The sequence below is a fragment of the Malurus melanocephalus genome, unplaced genomic scaffold, assembly GCF_030028575.1.
Source record: "Malurus melanocephalus ecotype Western Australia unplaced genomic scaffold, MMel_1.1 scaffold_207, whole genome shotgun sequence".
Classification (NCBI taxonomy): domain Eukaryota; kingdom Metazoa; phylum Chordata; class Aves; order Passeriformes; family Maluridae; genus Malurus; species Malurus melanocephalus.
In genome coordinates, this window is record NW_026623439.1 from 422849 (window position 1) to 443944 (window position 21096).

The 21096-nt window shown below is 46.9% G+C and overlaps 1 protein-coding gene across 1 annotated transcript in view; it reads right to left on the reverse strand.

The window, feature by feature from the left end:
• Positions 1-13864, reverse strand: part of HK1 (hexokinase 1) — a 35972-nt gene extending 22108 nt beyond the window's left edge. The window contains exons 1-3 of the mRNA XM_057373734.1: positions 13707-13864; positions 6924-7086; positions 2087-2235 (exon numbers count right to left, since the gene is read on the reverse strand). Of these exons, the coding sequence (XP_057229717.1) occupies positions 2087-2235; positions 6924-7086; positions 13707-13769 (375 nt within the window). The 5' untranslated portion in view covers positions 13770-13864. The remainder of the gene's footprint in view (positions 1-2086; positions 2236-6923; positions 7087-13706) is intronic.
• Positions 13865-21096: the final 7232 nt, after the last annotated feature.

Sequence of the window (21096 nt, forward strand, 5' to 3'; positions counted from 1 at the left end):
AGCAGCTAAAGACCAAAGCTCAGGTTCAAGCCCCTGAATGGGGATGATTTAAGGAGCAAGGAAACCACAGTTTCAGATCAAGAGAAGAGCCACAAATCCATATCCTACTCCCAGTGGTGTCAGAACACAGAAAGCAAGATAAAAATCAAGTCTCAGGCGCATTCCCATGCACTGAGCTGGCATGGAAGACAGGCTTCTTACAAATGTTAAACCTGCTATTACACTGCTGAAGTCAATGAGAGTTTTGCCCTTGACTTTGACAAGGAACTGTCTCTGACCTGGCAAAGCTGTCAGCCAATGCCTGACAGATGGACAAAAATGGAAGTTCGAATGCCATGAAGTAGAAAATATCAAAATGAACCACGCTAGTGAGGCATGAAGCCATAAATCACAATCCTTCCATAAGCTGATTATGCACTAAGCTTTAAGAGTGTAACTCTGCAAAGTTAATGACACAGCTTGCTGGAAATCATTAGTAGCCCACCCCACACAGGCAGCTCAGTCCAAGTATTCCAGAAATCTGGCTTGGACATTTCAGAAAACCTCAAGCATATCCATCAGTCATGAGCACCAAATCATCAGCTGCCTGTCTGCCTCCTGGGCATCCCCCAAGCTTCCCTGTGAGGTCACACAGCAAGCACTGGATACTGCCATGGAACCATTTCAAACCCAAATGCTATTCTGATGTTTCTAAGTTCTCCTCTTGTTTTCTTGGTACTTAAATACCGTGCCCATGGGGTCAGTGGAAACCTTGCTCGTCTTTCTTTCAGCTTAAAAGCCGTGACAAAGCCTATCAGCCTGAGCTCCACACTGCTGCTTCCCCACAGCCAAATGGCCTTTGGATATTGAAAAACTGAAACACAGATATGACAACGACATGGAAAGAAAGCAGATGTCTCCCTGATGTCTCTCTTCCTGGCTTCCCCTCACCACCCTTATCATGTCTCCATCAAATATCCCCTTAAGCCTGCCTTGCCTCCCCGAGACAGACACTCGGGTGTGCAAACAGCCCTGACACTTGACAGTCTCCAGCTCCTGACACTTATCCATGGGAAAGCCAGGGCATGACCTTTTGGCCTAATAACAGAGCAATGAAGCTAGGAAAAGTCTTTACAAGAAGGTTATTTTATTGCTGTGGTTCAGGTATCACAGGGATGCTTTTATCAGTTCTACTGACAAGCCATGATTGCCATCTTACACTCACTGCTGCATAAGAATACAGTAGCACTTATTAGGTACCAACAGTGAGGGTATTAAAGTGACTACATTAGGAAATACATTAAAGGTAGAAATGCTGTTCCCATTTTTTTTTTATTTTCCTGAAAGAAGCTTTAAGTTTTCTGCAGGTCTCATACTCCTAAACAGCACCACATTCTAGTAAAAAGTGTAAAAACCTTGCTGTTTCTAACAACGAGAATTATTTTTTTTTGCCTTATGCTGACACAGAGACAGATCTGCCAGTGAAATATTCATTGTAAACCACTTCTGGAGCATAAAAAAAATCCTTCCAAAGAACCCAATTTGAAATCCAAGTGAATAGACACATTTTTCACTTTTGGAACAGGGAAGACTGACTAAAAACCCTTTCAGTTATACAGCAAAACTTAATTCGAGCTGTGCCAAAACATTCTATCAGCTTCCCATAATTTTTCTAATGTACTTGTATTTTGCATGAATGCTGAGTTGCTCAGACTACCAGCACAGAAATGTGGCCACCATGGGATTTCTATCCCTCATCTAACACTACAGTTGTAGGGATAGTCATACTCATTGCTTACAAAGAACTAAGTTGTTTTCCTGCTCTCCATTTGTATTCATGGAAAGTTAAGTTCACTATAAAACCCAGAATTTTTATTTCTGGGCCATTTTTTCCCTAACTTATCCAAAAGTCTCCCACATGATGTCAGCAGACCTGCAGCACCCATGCATGCTCTGTTACACTATTATTTATTTGCAGTACTGACACTGATGTTCAGTCAGCATGCTGCAGGTACAACTGTTAAGATGTTAAGCTCATTCTTGTTGGAGTTTTCTAAAACCTAAGCAGCTAATCTGCAGAGAGACATGCCAAGGAAGAGGTGCTTACCCGTGTTCCACTCCCATGCATGATGTCTTCTGGGGTATTATAAATTTCACTTTCCATCTGCACCGTCTGCTTTTTTTCATGCGATACCTTCACCCGAAGAATTCGGAAGTAGGAACCACCAAGATCCAGTGCAATGAAATCTCCTTTCTCTATGTGGAAAACGAGAGGAAAGTGATTAGAATTTGCATGCAACAGGAATCTGGGAAACATCAAGCTCAGAAGCAAATGTCCAGTCCCACAGCAAGGAAGCTCCAGGTGCAGGGCAAACACGTCAATCTGATTACATCAACCTGATTCCCCACAATTTCATAGGAAGTTTTTGCAATGGCAATGCCAATCACCATTGATACACAGGCAACTGCAATGAGGGTTTACCCAAAAAGAATTCAAAAGAGTGGACAGTCCATATCCAGATCCCATGATGAAGCTGGCAGAGCAAAGATCACGGGAGAAAGCCAAAAGAGATGTATAAAATAGAGACAGTAAAATGAGGAGATGCCAGAGCCTTTTGCTGTATCATTTTGGCAAATAACAGTGAATGGTGGCTCCCCTAAAACCAACAAATTACAGATGTAGTTAAAGTAGGAAGCACCCATTATCTTGTGTCCAGGAAAGCCGAGATTCACTGCAAACTGCAGAGAATCTGCAGGTAAGTCAGAGAAACGACAGCCTAAAAACAACAGCCCTGTACTGCTGCAGGAGTCACTCAGAAATTACAATGCCTTGCACAGAGCTCCCAATACTTGCCCAGGAGCCAGGGAAAGTGTTAGGGTACCTTCATCTCCCTCTGTGGTGGAGAGAGCTGAAGTCAATCCAGTACCCTGCAATCTCCACAGACTGCTGGGTGCAGCTGAGGCAACACAGGCATATGGCCTGGCTATCTGAGGACAATGACACCTTCGGCACCCCTGGAGAGCAAGGCAAACATATTTGACCGACCTGCTCATGCTATCTCACCTTATCAACAAGGGAGCAAAGACAGCGATCATCAAAGTCTGTGAAAAGATAATATTTAGGGAAGCAGTGTGCACAACTTCTCACACAGGACTGCTGTCCAGGCTGCAGTTAATCACCAGGGTCTTTGCAAGCATTTGTGTCTGTGCATGGCACCTTCAGGCTCACCAAGGCTGATTGAAGGACAGCAAAGCAGAGGCACATGGCATTTTCCCATCCTGCTTCCTCACCAGCTCTGACTTTCAGAAGACCATTCCTAACATCACCTTTTTTTCCACTTCTAAATTCAAAGTGGAAAAACCTCTAGCAGCTGGGAAGATTGTTTTGACATCTTACTTCAAACACACTCAGTTCCCAGAGCCTTCTGACTCCAGACTGTCACCAAAATACCAAGCATGCAATTTATCCACAAGGATTTCCAGAGCCAGAGTTGCCTCTGAGATTACTCTGTCCAATCTCATATCAAAACTCCTAAAGACTGACTAAGTGAGCTCTTCCTCTTCATCACCCCATGCACTTCTGGGAACCTCATCCCACTCAGAAAAGCTGATGAACTGGACAAGAAGTCCCTCAAGACAGTATCTTTAACAGAGACACAACAAGAGAGGCAAAAACACACGGCAAATGTCCTTATGGCTTTCCAAGGTTGCAGTGTAATATAGAAACAAAGCACTGTCATGTGAGAAACCACAAAGAACAATAAGCTCTGTACAGAAAAACATAGCAAAATGACAGTGGGAGCCAACAACTTCTAATACACCTCCTAACTTCACTGCACTGCAATGGAACGTTTCCTTCCTGCTGCTCAAGACATGGGCAAACACAGTTTGCCAACACACAGATATTGCAGTGCTTCCCCACCTGTTTATGAGCAGCATGGCTTTAAACACTGCTTTGCACCAGTAGAGATGTCATTTAAAACATGAGCATACCCAAACAGGAGGTGCACTTCCCTTTATTTGGCTCAGCACCCAAAGTTCATAACCCCCTTCACCAGAGCAAGTCAAGCAGTCTGGAAGTCAAACACTGACCACGAGTTTCTCATTAAGCCAAATACCCAAATAAGCTTTATGGTATGGGTGTCATCTGTCGAGTGCAAGCCATTACCTCCAATAACTAATGGGAAAATAACACTGGACCAGATGGCCCTTTTTCGAGACTAAGTGTGTACCTCAAACAAACATTACACTTCAGAAATATCTTCCCTGTAAATAAATTAACAAGTCAGGGTGTTTGATTTCCAGCACCATCAAGCTCATTGCAAGGTAAAAAAATTATTAAAAATGAACCTTCACGCTTTAAAAGATCTCTGAACTAGAGTGTAAAGCTTTCTGCACGCAACTAGAGTTTACTTTCAGTGTACTTCAGGAATTAATCCCAAGTAGCAGCATTTAATCTGTGCTTCGTAACACCAAGGTGCAATCAAACCTGCTGTGAACATATTTAGCCCTGGAAAGCATTTTGAATTAGCTTGAGGTACCATTCTGGGCATTGTGGACAGAAAAAAACCATGTGGCTTTTGTAAATTAAACAACTCTGAATGAAGGAGAAAAAAACAAAAAACAAAACGTGCTAACATCAACGCCCCCAGAGTCTCCAGAATTATTGCCCACAAACTCCTTGCTGAAAGAGTACACAAGCACATATCTGAAACTAAACAACCGTATTTTTCTGAATAGTCAGCTCCTATAATAATAATCGGACTCAGAGGAAAGAGCTTACAAGGCAGTAATTAGAGACAGGCCAGAGAAAAGGCCAGGCTTTCACTCTCTGGCTTTTACGGAGGGACAGCTGAAGGCAGAAATTGCCATCTTTGGACACATTGACACAGCCACATCCATGAGGGCCCCCCGGAGCCTTTTACAGGAAGAGGGAAAGGGGCTCTGGGCTTGCCCTGGCTGCATCTGTGCCATGGCTGGGCCAGATGTGACAGGAACACACGGGTGAGTCAGGGAAAGAAAGGCCACAACACCCCCTGACAGCAAATATTGCTCATACCTGGGGTCAAAACATGCCCTTTCAGGGAAACAACAGAACGTTCCACCTGCTTTGCTAACACTTATCCAAAGAGGCTCTCGCCACCTACACACACAGATCACCATCAAGCTCTATAGGAATTGTCCAGGGCAAAGCACTGCCTTGCTCTAATCCAGGCTGCAAAGCACTGCCAGCAGCGTGCCCAACCTGGAGAGGCTGGCAGGAGCCAGGCGGGCACAGGATCAAGAACTGAGCGCCCTGAACACAACACACAGAGTTCTATTTTAAGGAGGTGTGTAATGCACCCTCTGAAATGAATGCCTTGACACAGAGACACACCTACGCTCAGCCAGGGCTACCCACTGCCCTGGCTCATCCTCAGTCCAGCAGCATTCAGCAACCTCTCACACTTCTCCTGGCCACAGGAGATCCTCTTTTTCCAGTGTCATCTCTAAGTCTTCCCAGTTTGTACCGTGGAACAATTTTCAAAATTATTTGACTACAAGCAGCTCAGATTTGACGCCCTGCAGAGCTGGACAAAGCAGGGAAATGGGGACAGGTCACTACTCAACTGAACTCAAAACAAAAACGAATGAAAAAACAGGGATATTGGAAATGGTAAAAATGCTGGGATTCCACACAAAAGCCCTCAAGTCACCTCATGTGCAAACCCTTAGTGCAACCTCTGCCTGTGACCCAGCTGCATGTGGCAGCTTCTGGCTTTCTCAACAAGATGCAAATTTCAACATAAAGTTTCAACATAACAGCCAGCAATGCTAAATTAAGGGAAATACAGGATTCAAACACATTCTCTCTTTGGTTTCTTTCAGACAGCAAATCACATCTCAACTTAAAAGCTTAGGATGGCAGAAAGCAACAGCAAAGAGCTTTCAAACAATTCCACCTGCCAGACAGCAGCATCAAGTCACACAAAGCACCTGGCCTCATGTTCTTTCACCAACAAATGCTTGATTTTAATTCAGAAAAAAAGAAAGCCTCAAAACAGGCAACTCTGCTATGCGATTTCTTGCAATTTCTGCACAAAGGGAGGCATCAACTAATTAAACAGCTCATACTGTATGAGAAGGAAACCCAGTTTTCCTACTAAACACTATTATATAATGTTTGTAAGTATATTTCGATATTCTCTATATGGTATTTTTTACAGACAGCAAGTAATTTATAAATCATAACAATAAGTAATAGAGGCAATCTTGATCTCAATTACCAACATAACACCTTTTTGGTCTCTGATAGCAGTTTGTGCTACTTTTATCAGGCACAATGGATATGGAAAAAACAAATCCTACATCTGGATGGAAAAAGCTCAGCACACCAGGGCAGCTGTGGAGCCACACGCTACAGCCTCCTCAAGTTCTGTGAGTTCTCCACCACGACAGTTTGGAAGAGGAAGCTACAAAATGCAAAATGAATGCCAGGAAACTCAAATTCAGCCTGTAACAGTTCACATTTCCACTGGGGAAAAAGTAAGGAGATGTTGAAGGAAACAGCAAGTGACTAAAAGCCACCTCATTTGTTAAGACTCAAGGTCATATGAGTGCAAACTGCATGAATCAAAAATCATTCTGGGTGAAGTATTGATTGTTGGCAGACAGGCCTCAGAGTGAACTGAGTATTAGTATTACAATTAGTATTGACTAATATGGACTGACTGCTAGCAGGGGCCCTTCCACTGGCATCAAAATGGCTTTGACAAAGGAATCACAAAATCTTTCAGCATCTGCTGGAACAGACCTGCACACAGAGGGGAGGCTGCCTTTGAAATGTTGTCTGGGCTTGCCAGGAAGTAAATCCCTCTTGTTCTTGGTAGCACATTGTGTATTTCTAACAGGTTTCCACAAAGCACACCATGTTTAATACGGTAAACAAACACTCAGCTCCTTACCTGAACCGTCAGGAATGGACCTCACAAAGGTGGGCAGCATCTTCACTGCGGCTGTTGGGTTGAAATCCCTGGAGAGGCCGTTCTTCATCTCTCTCCTGAAGCGAGCCATGACGTCCAAGAGCGTTTCATCGGAGAGCCGCATGGCGTAGAGGTATTTATCAATCTGGGGAAAGACACACAGGCACCAAATGAAAGGGCTGCCCGAGCTGTCCAGGTGGGGCTACACCTCTCTTTAACTGCAAGGACAGTGTAGAGCCACAGCTTTGCCCTGGGGCTCTGGCCAAGCTGACAACACAGCCACATACCTTCTGCTTTGTCTCCGGACCCAAAATCATGGAAAACATGCAAGTTTAGGACCTATTGAGGCGAGCTCCATCTTACTGCCTTCCCAAGGCACAACTCAGTCCCACATCACTTTGCCTTCTCTTTTCCATACGAAACCCATCTGCCCACAGCCTTGGACCACTACCTCCAGCCCTTGCCCCACTTCTCAGCTCTCCTGCTTGTCCATGAGCCAAACACCTGGAGTTAAAAATCCCTCTTTTGGCACCTTGTCCCGGCTGGGTTGATGTGGGTGTCAAAAGTGCTTTGTGTTTAAAGCCTTACATTGGGAAGGACTTGATACAGTAGCTTTGGGGCTGCATCCCAGGCTAACAAATTATTTTCATGTAGCAGATCATTTTCCCTATCCCACTCCAAAGTGGAAAGACAGAACTTGGATGTGGGCAGGTGGCACCTTCCTTCTTAAGACAAAACATCAAATTAAAAGTTGTTGATCTCTGCCTTGTGGTTTCCAATGATAGGAGCTTTCTTTACCTACCTGGAAAAAGGATGCAGTTCTAGTTTTCCTACAATATTGCTTGCTATGTATTACAACCACTTTCATGGTCAGGAAGACTGAGAGCTGCTTTGATGCCTGAAAAATACACCATGGCCTTAAGGTGTTCTTGCCAAACACACCTCCCACCCCTTCTATCTCAGTTGCTGCTCTCTGCTCTTGCCTTGCTTCTTTGCCTGCCTTGGAAATTTGGTTCTGCAAATGGCTCAGACCAAAGCCACACCTTTAGGATAACTCTTGCTTGCAGCTTAGCAAGACTAAAAAAATAAAGCCCTGCCCATGTTTTCTGAGCTCAGCAAAACTGGAAAAGCCACTTCATTTTAAACCCCAGGCCAGTTCTGTGCCAAGGCTCTGTGAGTCTTCTTGGCTGCTCTGAAAGCCTTGAGAGCAACTATCTCCAAGCTGGCATTATGTCTTACAAGATCAAGGCCACAATAAAACCCTTTATGTGAAACACACGTACACAAGTGCTCCATATACCCGGGACTTTGAGACGGGAAGCGATGAATAATGCCCTCCACAAAAAGGAAATGCAATCAAAATGTCATTAAACCCTAAACTGACAGTAAAACAGGTACCAATTTAATTGCTCGTACAGAAAGTACTCCTGCCCATCCTACTCAAGGTCTCACCAAAGACAGCATCTCCCTAAGCCAGACTCCCTCCTGCAATGACCCAGCACTTATTTACACAGACAAGGAGGAAAGCATGGAGAGTGCCGCCGGGCACAGCCACCCTGCCTGATCCCGAACACAGGGCTGGGGGACCACAGAGGACACAGCCAGAGGCTGCACAAGCTGTGAACTTTTCAATGTCATTGCTTGCAGAGGAACAATCCCATGATTGATAATACCACGATGAAATGAGACCATGCATTTTCCCCACGAACCGGTGACGTGACGGTGCAGGCGTACAGCTGAAGGGCAGAAGAGCTGAGCTCAGGTTCTCTGCAACAGAGGCCAAATGCAAGACCCCAGGGCAGCATCCCCACATCGCAGCTGTGTCTGTGCCGCCCTCATGGGGGACAGCCCCTTCACAGCAACAACCACAGCCAGTCGCTGGCATTATTTCCCTCCAAGAATAAAAACCTGGATGGGATGTGCCCTCTCTGCAGCCCCAAACGCTGTGGGGATGGATGCAGAGGCTGGTGTCTGACTGAGCAAGGAGGTCTCTCCTTCCTGGCAAACCCTGCCACGGTGTTTTTTTAGCAGAGTGTGTAAAGCCATGATGTCAGAGCATGAGGATACGCCCTTTTAAAGGAGAGGGGCAACCAACCTCTTTCTCAGGCTGAGCTTTCAGCAGCCCACGCTGCCGCTCACAGGGATGATTCCCCAAATCTCCCAGTGAAAGCTACACTAAACATCACTCACAGTCAGACCTCACCGTACAATTAATACACCCCTCAACAAAGCCCCACTGCTGCATCCTCCTCCCAAAAAGCAGGGCGGAAGGATTCGCGCTCACCGAAAGCCCTGTTGTGAACGCAGGCTGTGGCGTTTGCACAGTCAGGACTGACGAGCCCATTCTCCCCACCTCTGCCCCTGTGCTGCCCTCAGCAGCGAAGCAAAACGGGAGGGAGGGCTCTTTTTGCTGCCGTGAAAGGCCAATGAGCGCTGTCAGCGCCCTTACATAATTGGGCTGGACCCTCCTGCACGCAGGAGCATCGCGTTTCATCGCACCGAGCCCATCCATCCATCCATCCATCCCCGCCGCCGAGATCCCCGGGGCGGGGACACCGAACCTCGGCTTGAAAAAAGGCACTCCTACGTGTTACAGCTCCAAAAACACACACACACAAAAAAAAAAGAAAAAAAAAAAGGCTGGGGTTTTTTTTGTTTGTTTGTTTGTTTTTTTTTTTTTTTCTTCTCCCAGGCGGGATAAGGGTTAGTCATTCCAGCAGTGTGGCAGCAAGGGAGTAAGTGCAGTCGTCCAAGGGAAAACTCCCAGCAAAAAGCCATAAATAACTTGAGGAGGGGGGAGCTGGAGGCTGGATTATGGGATGGAGGTTTAATAACTCCCCGCTCTGCCTCCAATAAAAGCCGATCACAAAGCAAATCTCAGCCTTATGCACACAGGGAAGCTGTGGAAAGGACAGACAGGAGCTGCCGGCAGCACCAAGGCAGAGCCACAGTGCCACTGAGACTGCCAGGGGAGACAGGTGCCAGCCTTTCCCAGGGGATGGCAGAGGGCAGCAACCATTTCAGGCAGGCACTTGTGTGGGCAAGAAGCAGGCAACACTCCCTTATTTAGCTGCCACCTCAGAGTCACCCCCTGAGGAAGGGCATCTTCTCAAAGTGCCACTATGGGAGTCCTCCAAAAGCTCAATCATTTTCTTTTCTTCTTCCCTTAAAAAAAAACAAAAAACAAAAAACAAAAAAACAAACCAAAACCAGACAGAGTCTGCGAGCAATTTTTTTAAAATAGGATTTTTAAAACCTATTTAAAACCACATTCATGTAGTTTTTCCTGGTCACATAGGAAAGATGAAGTTTGTACTGGGAGGAAAGAAGTTTCTGAAAATCCAGCCACTGGAACAGTTGGGAATAAGTATAATGAAACAGGCAGCACTAAAGCCTTAAACCTAAGGACAATTCCTTAAACAAATGCCTCATTCCCCAGACACTGACAACAGTCAGTGGTATCCCAGAAGAGAGCACTCCCACAACAATTTCAGAAATCGTTAGCGCCTATGTTACTGACACAGCCTTCATACCAAAACTCACCATGAAAACAGACTTTCTGCAGAGCTAATCATACTCCTTTCAGCATGGGGAAGATTCATTAGGAGCCAAGGCATGTTAAAACAAGTAGTTTAGACATTTTGAAATTGTTTGGGCTTACTTATTATTTATCAGATTGGTCCCTAAAAAGCTTTTAAAGGGGTGGGTCACCGACACAGCGCCCTTCTTGATACAGGTTATTACATTTTATACTCCATTCCATCACGTTTTTTTCAAGATTAAACAACATATAAATGTCACTCCTGGATTGCAAAATCTTTTCACTCAGGTAAGACAACAAAAACATATTGTTCCCCTGACAGGCAGAAACCAGGCAACACCTAGAGGCTCCGTTTGCTGGAGCCAGCTAGTGCAGGTACAAACGTGTTAGAAACAAAAGGCAGTTCTACAGAGCTCTCCTGCACGCAGGCCGGTGGCACAGATGCCAGGCACGCTCCGTGACTCCCTTATCCCTCAGGGCAGCCCTTTAGAGAAATCAGGGCCTTGGTTCAGTTTGTGATCAGGGATTCTGAGCTCCTGCTGCTGTCCCCTGAATGTCACAAATGTTCAGGGAACAGATGTTTTCAAAAACATCTGGATAATTTAAGCTGCTTGGACCACATGTGTACTTATACAGCACGGGGCATCACACATTCCCAGCTTGCTGCTGCACATTAAGGTGACATGGAAATGCCATTATCAATGGCTTCACTAGAAAATGCTCCCTTGCAGGGGACACAGGATTCATGCCATGAACAACTCCTTCCTTCAATGCTACGCATCCACCTTGCCTACTCCTCCTGCTTGCCACAACTCACCTTGAAAAACATTCCAAAAAACACTGATTTGAGAAAAATCACACTGAAACTGAAGGGCATAGATAAAAATCCAGCAGAAGCAGTAGAGAAGCACTAGTTCTCAGATGCAGGGGCAGTATCCCCAGGGGCCTGAAACCACCAGCCCCATCCATGCCCCTCATCAGACAGCAGCAGAGCTCAGTGCTACACAGAGATCGGAATTCAAAATAAGAAGGAAAATAAGGTCATGAGAGATGAAGAATGTTCAGCCTTGATGAAGAACGTTCATCAGTACTTTTAACCTGTTTGCACCCCTCCTGCAACCCACAGCAGCATCCTGAATGTAACCTGCCACCTGTGCCACCGAACACTGAGCCCACGGGGCTGTGATGGACCAGCAAGGCAGAGGAGCAGCCGCGGGGCTGTGATGGACCAGCAAGGCAGAAGAGCAGCCACGGGGCTGTGATGGACCAGCAAGGCAGAGGAGCAGCCGCGGGGCTGTGATGGACCAGCAAGGCAGAGGAGCAGCCGCGGTACCCAGGAGCCCCACGGGGCAGCATGGAGAGCAGGGCCAACGCCTTGGGTGGCAGCCCTCAGCCACAGGCACGTACCAGCAGAAAGTGCTGCTCTTCCGGAAGCAGACAGGAGAGGGAGGGACTGAAATGAAGCCATGCAAGCACGTATCCCTAGGAGCAGCACACTGATGGAGCACAAACCTCACAAGCAGCATGCTGAGATGGAGCAGGAGCACTTTTGCCCCATGCAGAACCAGGGATGGAGCCCAACAGCTGCAGGGCAGCAGAGCCTCTGGCTGCCACAGACAAACACCCTACCTACAGGACAGCCAAAAGCGAGGAGGCTCAATATCCGCTCCAAAAGGATACAAACAGGAAAAGACGCCTTATATCCTCCAAAACCAGTAGCCTACTTTTTTTCCCCCTTTTTTAAATTGAGTTTTATTTTTTTTCTTTACTTTTCCAGACAAAACCAGGTTGATCCGTAAGAACGCTTTACAGCTCCCTGGCCAAACGGTTTCCCATGCTGTCAGACAATAGCAGCCCCATGGTGCCAAACCAGCCTGCAATAAATAACCCCCAGAACACCGCAGAGTTTCCCTGTGCCTGCATGTTCCCCCTGTGCCTTCCCCACAGCCTTTCTGCAGCTCCTTGGCCACGACACACACTTGTGCTTATCTTGGTTTTCTAAATATAACACACAGAGCGAGACAGAGAAGGCCTTACCCAGGCCTGCACGCCTGGCACCAGCACTCACAAATCCTCCAGGAAAAGGAACACAGTGGGCTGGGGAACAGGGAGAGCCACGTATGTGGGGCCAGGAGGTGCAGAACGCTGAGCCCAGCCTCCGGCTCCTCCCGAGAGCCGCTGGGCAGAAAAGCAAAAGACCTAAAGCATGGAAGGAGACGTGGAAAACATGGGGAGCTGCCTCGGGGTTTCTCCGAGGAAGGAGTGGGTATGGGTGAGCACGTCTGGAGTGGGGCAGGATGGGGCTGCCAGCATGGAGCTGAGGTCTTCCCTGGCACAGTCAAAAGCCCGAAGGGATGAGGTGCTCTCCTCCCGTTGGGGAAATTCCCAAGACCCAAGAACGCTATAAACCTCCCTACTAACCTTTCATTGAGGCTTTCCCAAAATATTTTAGGGATGCCTTCAGCCAGGCGCCCAGGTGGGTCACACAGCACCGCCGGAGGAGGTGGCAGAGGGGAAGCCTCTGTTTCCTGACGTCAGCCCGGCTCATCGACATTTGCAATTGTTTTCCCAGTTTGTGTCCCCACATCCTATCCCCAGGCTCCCTGCTCCCTACAGCTCTGCAATATGCTCAGCCAGGAACCTAACTGCCATATTTTTATTTATCCTGTGCTCCGCACCCTTTTCCTTGTGGCAGCGCTCAACCCCAGGGCCGTACCAACCACACAGCAGCAACCACCTAATGCTGAAGAAAGAGAAGCCTATGGAAACGCTTCTTTTTAAGCACAACTGAAAACCATTTCCTGTAAATTCCGATCCTGCAGCGGCACATAATTCAAAAACTACCTACTCCTAGCCTGCTGGAGTGGAGAAGCTCACAGGCACCCTTCGAAAGAAGGGGAAATTCCCTCTCCAGGGATGCCGTTGCCTACTAAAACGGGGAAAAGCCATCACCCCCATCCCTCACTGCCAAAGCCTCCCAGGTCCTGCTTGACCGGCCGCTGTGCATCCATCGCCCACACCCCACTCCATTTCCACCGGCGATGCTCTAGAGGGCTGAAACCCGGGGTTATCCCTCCTTCCTACCGCCCTTGGGTGGCTCCGGGGACAAAGCAACAAAACCATCATACGGGGGAAAATAAATTTTTCAAAATTAAAAATAAAACAGATTTTTAAAAAGCCGCGTTGGCGGGAGGCGGCCCTCGGCGGGGGGATGTCCATCTAACCTTTTTGACCTGGTCCTCCTTCAGCTCCGTGAAGTAGTAGGCCAGGAGCTGGGCGGCGATCATCCTGCCGGCTGCAGCGGCGGCTCCGCGCACGCAGCGATGCGGGGCCCGCGGATGGCCGAGCCGAGCAGAGCCGAGCCGAGCCGAGCTGAGCGCCGCCCCTTCCTCCTCCTCCTCCTCCTCCTCCTCCTCCCCCGGCCCCAGCCCCGGCTGCAGCCCCGCCCGGCGGGACGTGCCGGCTGCGCGGCGCGGAGCAGCTCGGCGCTGTGCCCGGCCTGGAGGAGGAGGAAGGCAATGTCCTGCAGTGCCCCAGAGGGTCTTTACAGCAGCCATGGAGACGGGCTGCTGAAAGCTTCCCTGGGAGAAAAAAAAAAGGAAAAAAAAACCACAAACAAACAAAAAACCTTCTTGGTGACCAAGGCCAATGGCATCTTGGCCTGTGCCAGGAATAGTGTGGGCAGCAGGAGCAGCGAAGTGATTCTCCCCCTCTGCTCAGTACTGGTGAGGTCACATCGCGAGTGCTGCGTCCAGTTCTGCATCCCTGAATTCAGGAAGGTCATTGACATGCTGAAGCGTGTCCAGAGAAAGACAACAGAGCTGGGGAAGGGTCTGAATAACAAATATGAGGAGCTGCTGAGGGTGCTGGGGTGTTGAACCTGGAGAAAAGGAGGCTCAGGGGAGACCTTCTCATTCTCCACAGCTCCCTGACAGGAGGGTGCAGCCAGATGGGGATCAGGCAATAGGATGAGGACATAGCTTTAAGCTGTGCCAGGAGAGGCTAAGGTTGGACATTAGGAGGAATTTCTTTAAGAAAGGGTGATTAGACATTGGAATGGGCTGCCCAGGGAGGCGGTGGAGTCACCTTTCCCTGGAGGCATTTAAGGGAAGACTGGATGTGGCACTTCATGCCATGGTTTGGATGGCATGGTGGTGTTAGGCCTAGGTGCTCTCAGGCACATGATGTGATTCTTGCAGCAGTCCTGGGCAGGGTCAGGAATCAGACTCGATCCTTGTGGGTCCCTTCCAGCTCAGGATATCCTATGATTCTATGATAATACACTGATGGAGAGGGCTCTCTTCCCCATGTGCACTGCCCACAACTTTGCCACATTGGAGCATATTCCCCAGTACCCCAAGGAGACTTCTACCACCAGGAAGACTCTGAGGGCTCACACACAAATAGTGACACAGTGCCCCTCCAAAAGCTAAAGGCCAAATGCAGGTGTCCAGTGGCACATGTCAGCAGCCCACGGGGCTCTTGCCTGTACCCTGTCCACTCACAGGGACAGGAACACACACCCATGCAAAGGGTAGTGATGCTGGAGGCGTGATTTGCATACAAATTGTCTGCTAGTCTAAGTGATTAAAAACCTGCTTCTTGAGTTTCCGGCTTCCTTTTCAGTGCTACTTTAATTAAATGGTTTCGCTGGCCAAAATCAAGAGCTGCTTTGGCAGACACATCCTCCTTCAGACTGCCCTAGTCACTGCAGGCAGGGTGGGCAGGATTTCCTTCTCTGTCTCCAAGCTCAGAGGGGTTTTCATCAAGCGTTTCACTGCTCTGCACGTGTTCCTCCTGCTCGTTTGCTTGGCAAGTTAAGGAGCAAACCCTTGGGTGCTCCCCGGCACAGCCAGGCTGCTGCGGGCACAGTGGCACGGCTGAAGCTCACGGGTGGCACAGGGACACGTGGTGGAGCTGAATCATCCCAGCAACGTCACCCAATCCATTATCCAGACTGACCAACTCTCCGTCAGATATAATTCAGTGCTCAGTCACGCTCCTCCTCTTCTGCTAGTCAGAAACTATCTTTAATTCCCAGCCAGGCTTGCTCCTGTTTTCAATCCATCTGTTATCTGCTAAGCCTTGTCTTTCATCAGAAATCACTCTCTTCGCTCTCGGGTGTTCGCTTTCTATAAATACACTGAAAGCAACCCGACACATTCTCAGCTTTTCCTTTACTAGGTAAGACAGTCACAGCTCCTTTTGGTCGGAATGCTGCCTGATAATGCTCGGTTCGCACAGATTTTATGTTAGCAGAGCTGCCTCTACAGGAGGTTTACAAGCGCTACTATCTATCCCCTCCAGCTCAGGCACCCTAAACACCACCTACATACACAAGGCTTCCCGCAGGTACCTTGCTGCAGGAATGCTTTTTCATTTAAAACACTAGGACACAAGCTCAAGTTGTTTTCAACTAGTCTTTGAGCAAATTAAAGGAATTCAAAGCATCCCCTCTGGCTCTCAAAGAATTCGAATCAGACAACTAAAATACTCAAAGTGATCTTCTCTTTAACATGACACATGTTGTAAGAACGTGCAAGAGAGGACATTTGTTTCCTTTGTCTGCAGAAATTGTGACTTGGAAGTGAATTGCGAATGTCAAAGATCATTAGAGTGGCCTTTAGCTCCCCTGATCATTTGTATTACAACACGTTTCCAAACTCAGAAACAACAATCTCAGGTTTTCCTTAAGCTACAAAAAGCAAAACGTTCAAAACATCACTAGACAAATCCTCTTGGTTCTCTGCAATGAGAATAAACCTGCACACATCACAACCCCACCAAATAAATTTAAGAATTAAGTATACACAGGAGCAGGAAATATTTCATGTGGCAAAGTCAAAACCAGTTAGGAGACGGTTAAACAAGTATTGCAAATGACTGGGTTTGTCTTCAGTTGTTGAGCATGGCATTCAGGAAAAATGAAACAGACAGAGTAAAAGCCACCAAAGAAAATGCAATAGTCGATCCAAGGCAAAACAGCTGCAATATTTAAATATGTGACATTTTTAAACCGCTCGATGCAAGGGTAAGAGTGCATGACCAGTTTTGATAGTGTAACCAGCACTGGGATGAATGAGCTTTCCTCCTGCCAGAGAGCTGGAAGGGCGGCCAAATACCCCTGTGGACACCCCAACCCTTGGCAAGCCCTCCTTGCACTGCCAGGCTAGCAGTGAGCACGCAGGTGTTGTTTTTCGGGGAACCTGGGAGGTGCTGTGCACAGGCTGCCAGGCAGGAGCAACCAGCTCTTCCCCTCTGCTTTCCTGACTCTCCTACAGCCTTATCATCGAGCCCTGGGCTTTTCCTTCTGCTTTACTGGAAGGGATCAATTCAGCAGCCATTTAATTACCAGCACCTCACGTACTCTGCCAGGCATCCAGCAGGCTATTTTGAAAGCCACTGTCCTTTAAGACAAATTACTGGAGGCTGAACGTGACACCTGATGACATGCAGCTATTTTGATGGCGCTCTAATCTTATTGCTCCCGTTTAGCGCTACCCAAGTGTTTCAACTGACTGAAGTAATTCCGTGAATCAGCTCTTCTGAATGCTGGTTAGATTTCTCTCCCCTTTGCCTATTTCTTCATTAAATGTTAGCTGTTCTATACAAGTCTGCATTCCAATTGAACTATACAATGAGGGGATTTTATTTTTAAATCTTATCACATGGTTTTGATGTACACAGCCGAAAGATGCTTCCTACTTTTGTAAGAAAAAAAGTAAAATTGTAGTTGTGTTTGATGGGGTTTTTTTTTAAGTGTCTGGAAAATGCGCAATCCCCTTTGCCCCCCGCATTGCATTTTCCTTTCACAGTTTTCAAAGTAAAGTGGAAGAAACAACAAGTCTAATAAACAGCAAGTTCCCAGTTTGTGACAGCAGCTCTGAATAACGAGGGAAAGCTCCCATTCCAGAGTAGGAAACCAAGTGCTTGCACAGAAGAAATCAGTATTCATTTGTGCTGAACTTAGCGCAGAAGCTGCTAAGAAAATCTAAAAGCAGCAGAGATATCAGTTTGATGAGCAATTCAGTCGAACGAGGTTAAAAACATGATGCAATTTCACCTTGCCAGGAGCCACAGCAAGCGGGCAGGACCACACAGCCAGCCAGGATACTTTCTGTCATGGTTTCCCCATGAAGAAACCAAATTAGCTGGGAATGCCTTGAGGGCAGCTCATCCGTGCACAGGAAAGGCTGCTCCGTGTGCGGACAGAGCAGTGCACACTTAGAAAGTGGTTTTTATGCTCCTGGTACAGCACTCCAGGAATATGTTTCCAAAAGATGCTTTAGGCACAAAGACTAAGAAGGGGTTCTGATTTTACACCTGTGCAAAGAAAAGCAGTAAGTGTTCCAGTTTTCTGACTCAGCTTGGTCCCTGCGCTAGTTAAACATTTTTTCCATTGAGGTGAGAACTGCTGCATCAAGCAAGCACTTTTTATAGTGCGTTATAGTAAATCATTTCTGCAGCTCATATGTCTATAAAGCAGGCCACACACACACATATTTATATGCACACAGAAATACACCAACAAATTCAGTGTGTAAGGCAATAGAAGGGTGTTGATTAGCAGGATGATCCCAATGTCAATGAACTGCCTTTCCTGATCAGAAGGTGAATTTGTTTCATTTCACAAAATACTTCTTGACTTCATCAAACTGAAATGAGCACAAACGCAGATTTCTTATACGTACTAAATCTCCAATGCTAGTAAACAATGTTAAAAGAAATGATGCTAAGAAAAGGGCAAAATACAGAGTACAAACTGGTTTGAAATTTCAAAAGGGGTAAATTTAAAGTGTTTTCAGTTGTTCAGTTCAAATCTTCAGAAGAGACAGTTCAATACCAGTTAAAGGATGGCTGCATAATCAACAACTGACTTAAGTAATAAGGCAGGTATAACGATTTAAACAAAGGAAATGTAACCTAACTTACTGTACTTTACAGAGACAGCTAAAATCTGCTTTCAGCCCCTCACAGATCATTGAGCTCATTTGTCAAAGTTTAGGTCTAACACACCCATTGTGTGGGAAGACTTACAAAAACAAAGCCAGTCCTTCAGCCCTGCAGAAAGCAGTTAACCTCAGCAGCCAGCTGGTTTCTGTGCACTGTCACAAGAAGGTTTGAATGGCAGAGTCCAAAGCAGTGTCCTTTTATGACAGTGCACCTTTGCTATGTGAGCAGTAAATCCATTACAAAGAGCATAGGGAACACAACCTGCCCCTCTCTTTTGGCTTTTCTCTAACACCAAACAAGGTGACACCTCTCAACCTCTGAACAGGTCAGGTTCTACTAAGGAGACACTTTTCTCCTTGATCCAGCACTTGTTGCTAGCAAAAATCAGCTTGTATCACAAGTCCCAGGCTTAATTGCTGAGGCTTCATATTTGTGCTCCTTTTCCAGCAAGTCCCAGTGTAAGGTTTTCTCTTCCAATTCCACAACATTGGGCTCTGCTCAGGAAGCCAAGGACCTCCACCCTTTAGCCCAGAAGGGGTGTGAAGCAGGTACTTACCCGACATAGTGGGGAGCAGCAGGAGCCAGGAACATCCACAGCATTCTGCTCCTTCTGTGTGGCCATAGCAGGAGCACCGCTTGCTACGTCACATGGTCATCACAGGGGGATGTCAACAAAATAAGTGTAGGTTTTCACATCTCCCTCCACAGCCTTGAGATGTTGCCGAAAATTATACAGGTGCTCTCTTAAAAGCCCATCCAGCAGCTGGGATACAGCAAAAGCACACTCACTGTTAGCATCACCCTGAGAGAAAGAGGAATTCGGGGACATAAGGGCTATGGACCACAAGAGTGACTCAGAAGAATGGTGGAAATGGGAAACGTGTTGGCAAAGCACTGGTCCTCATAAAGCTCCACAATACAGCGGTGCTGTGGTGATCCTGCCACACGCAGGGAAGGAGGGCTTAGCAAGCAAACGTGCAATAAAACACCTAAGTCCCGTTCATTGTTTGTTATCCTAATTAAAAGAACCCACAGAGCCTTGAAAAAACCAAAATATTCACGTTAAAAATCAGTACAGGAAAACAGTCACAGATGCTGGGCTTGCAGCTAAGCATCATCCAGGAACAACTGCACACTTTGAGCTGCTCTGTGAAAATCTTGTGATACTTTTTTCTTATTTTTTTGCTGAAGTCTAAAGGTGTCTTGCAAGAGGCTGGAGGCAGATGAAAACAGCACCTTTAAGCAAAATTTTGGCTTCTTTAACTTTACAGGCTGTTGTCACCAAAGATTTTAGAGGGGAATCAAAAACAGAGAGGTCAGCCCAGGCCAGGTCCTGGGGCATCTACATGGCCCATTTGGGGTTGTCCTCTCTCCACCCCAACATTTCTTCCCTCAAGGCACTCTGACCCTCTCAGGTTTTCTGGGGTGGCAGAGGGACTGAAGGCTCTCTGTGAGGAACTCTCCTGCAGCCCATGGGGAGACTGGGGACAGGTGTCCATACTGGAGGATACCAGTGCAAACTGATAACATTTCTAAACTGGGAAAAGCGTTTCATTAATTTTGTCTTTGTCTCTCACCATCCAAATTCATTTTCATTAACATTCCCCAAGTGGAGTCAGTTTTGCCCATGATGGAGATTGGTGAGCCATCTCCCATCCTTTTGCCCACCCATGAGTTTCCTCCTCCTATTTTCTCCCTTTTCTTGCTCAGGAAGAGCCTGCAGGCAGGCTGGGTGGGTGTCAGGCAGCCAGATACAGTCAACCTGCCACACCAGGTCAAATACAAATCCAGAAGGGATTCTGGACACTTACCTTCATTCTTAGATTTTCAGACACAAAAAGAAAAGTAGAGGTGGAATAAACAATTTTTTAAAACTTATGTATGTGTCAGAAAGCAAGTTCTTCTTTTAATCAAATAGGTTTCTCCATCCCTCTGACCCATTCCTGGTAGGAAACCTGAGAGTCTGACTTCACAACGTAGCTACAAAATATGGGTGATAGAGACTTCAAGAAAAAAAATGTAAGGGGAAAAAAAAAAAGCTTTTCTTGTCATCTCAGTGCTTTAAATAGGGATCCCAGCTCTATTGACTTCCTGGTCAACAGCTCTGCCCCAGATTTCAGCTATGGTCCCAGTACTTGCTGCAGCAAGAGATAACCCAATACTTCTTGTCTTTTCCTTCCTTCCTTGAAGAAGATACAATTTCTAGGAAAGAAAAAGTATCCTCACAAGAGGCCCTGTATCCTAGGTCACTACAACTCATCGCTGCTGGCTCCTTTGACAACTGCTGAGTTCACGTGTCCCATCTGAGACCTGACCCAGCATCCACAGACCTATGGGCATCCCTCTCTCCCAGCAAGATATTTCTACTCTGACATTTGACATTGATAAAAACAAATGCTTTAATCACAAGCTTTATCTATAACCTTGTTTTGGACAGATTACAGCACAACAGCCTGTGGCTATCAGTCAACATTCATACCCAGAAAATACCCTCAGCTGTTTTATCATCTGCCCTCAGTACCAGATGCTGCAGATTCAGGTTTCCAGCATGAAGCTGCTGGGATGGAGGTGTGGCACAGGTGAGGAGCTCTCAAGCTTTTCAGGGGCCTGGTCAGCCCCTTCCCTCCCCTCACAGCAGTGGCATTGCACGTGGTTTAACAG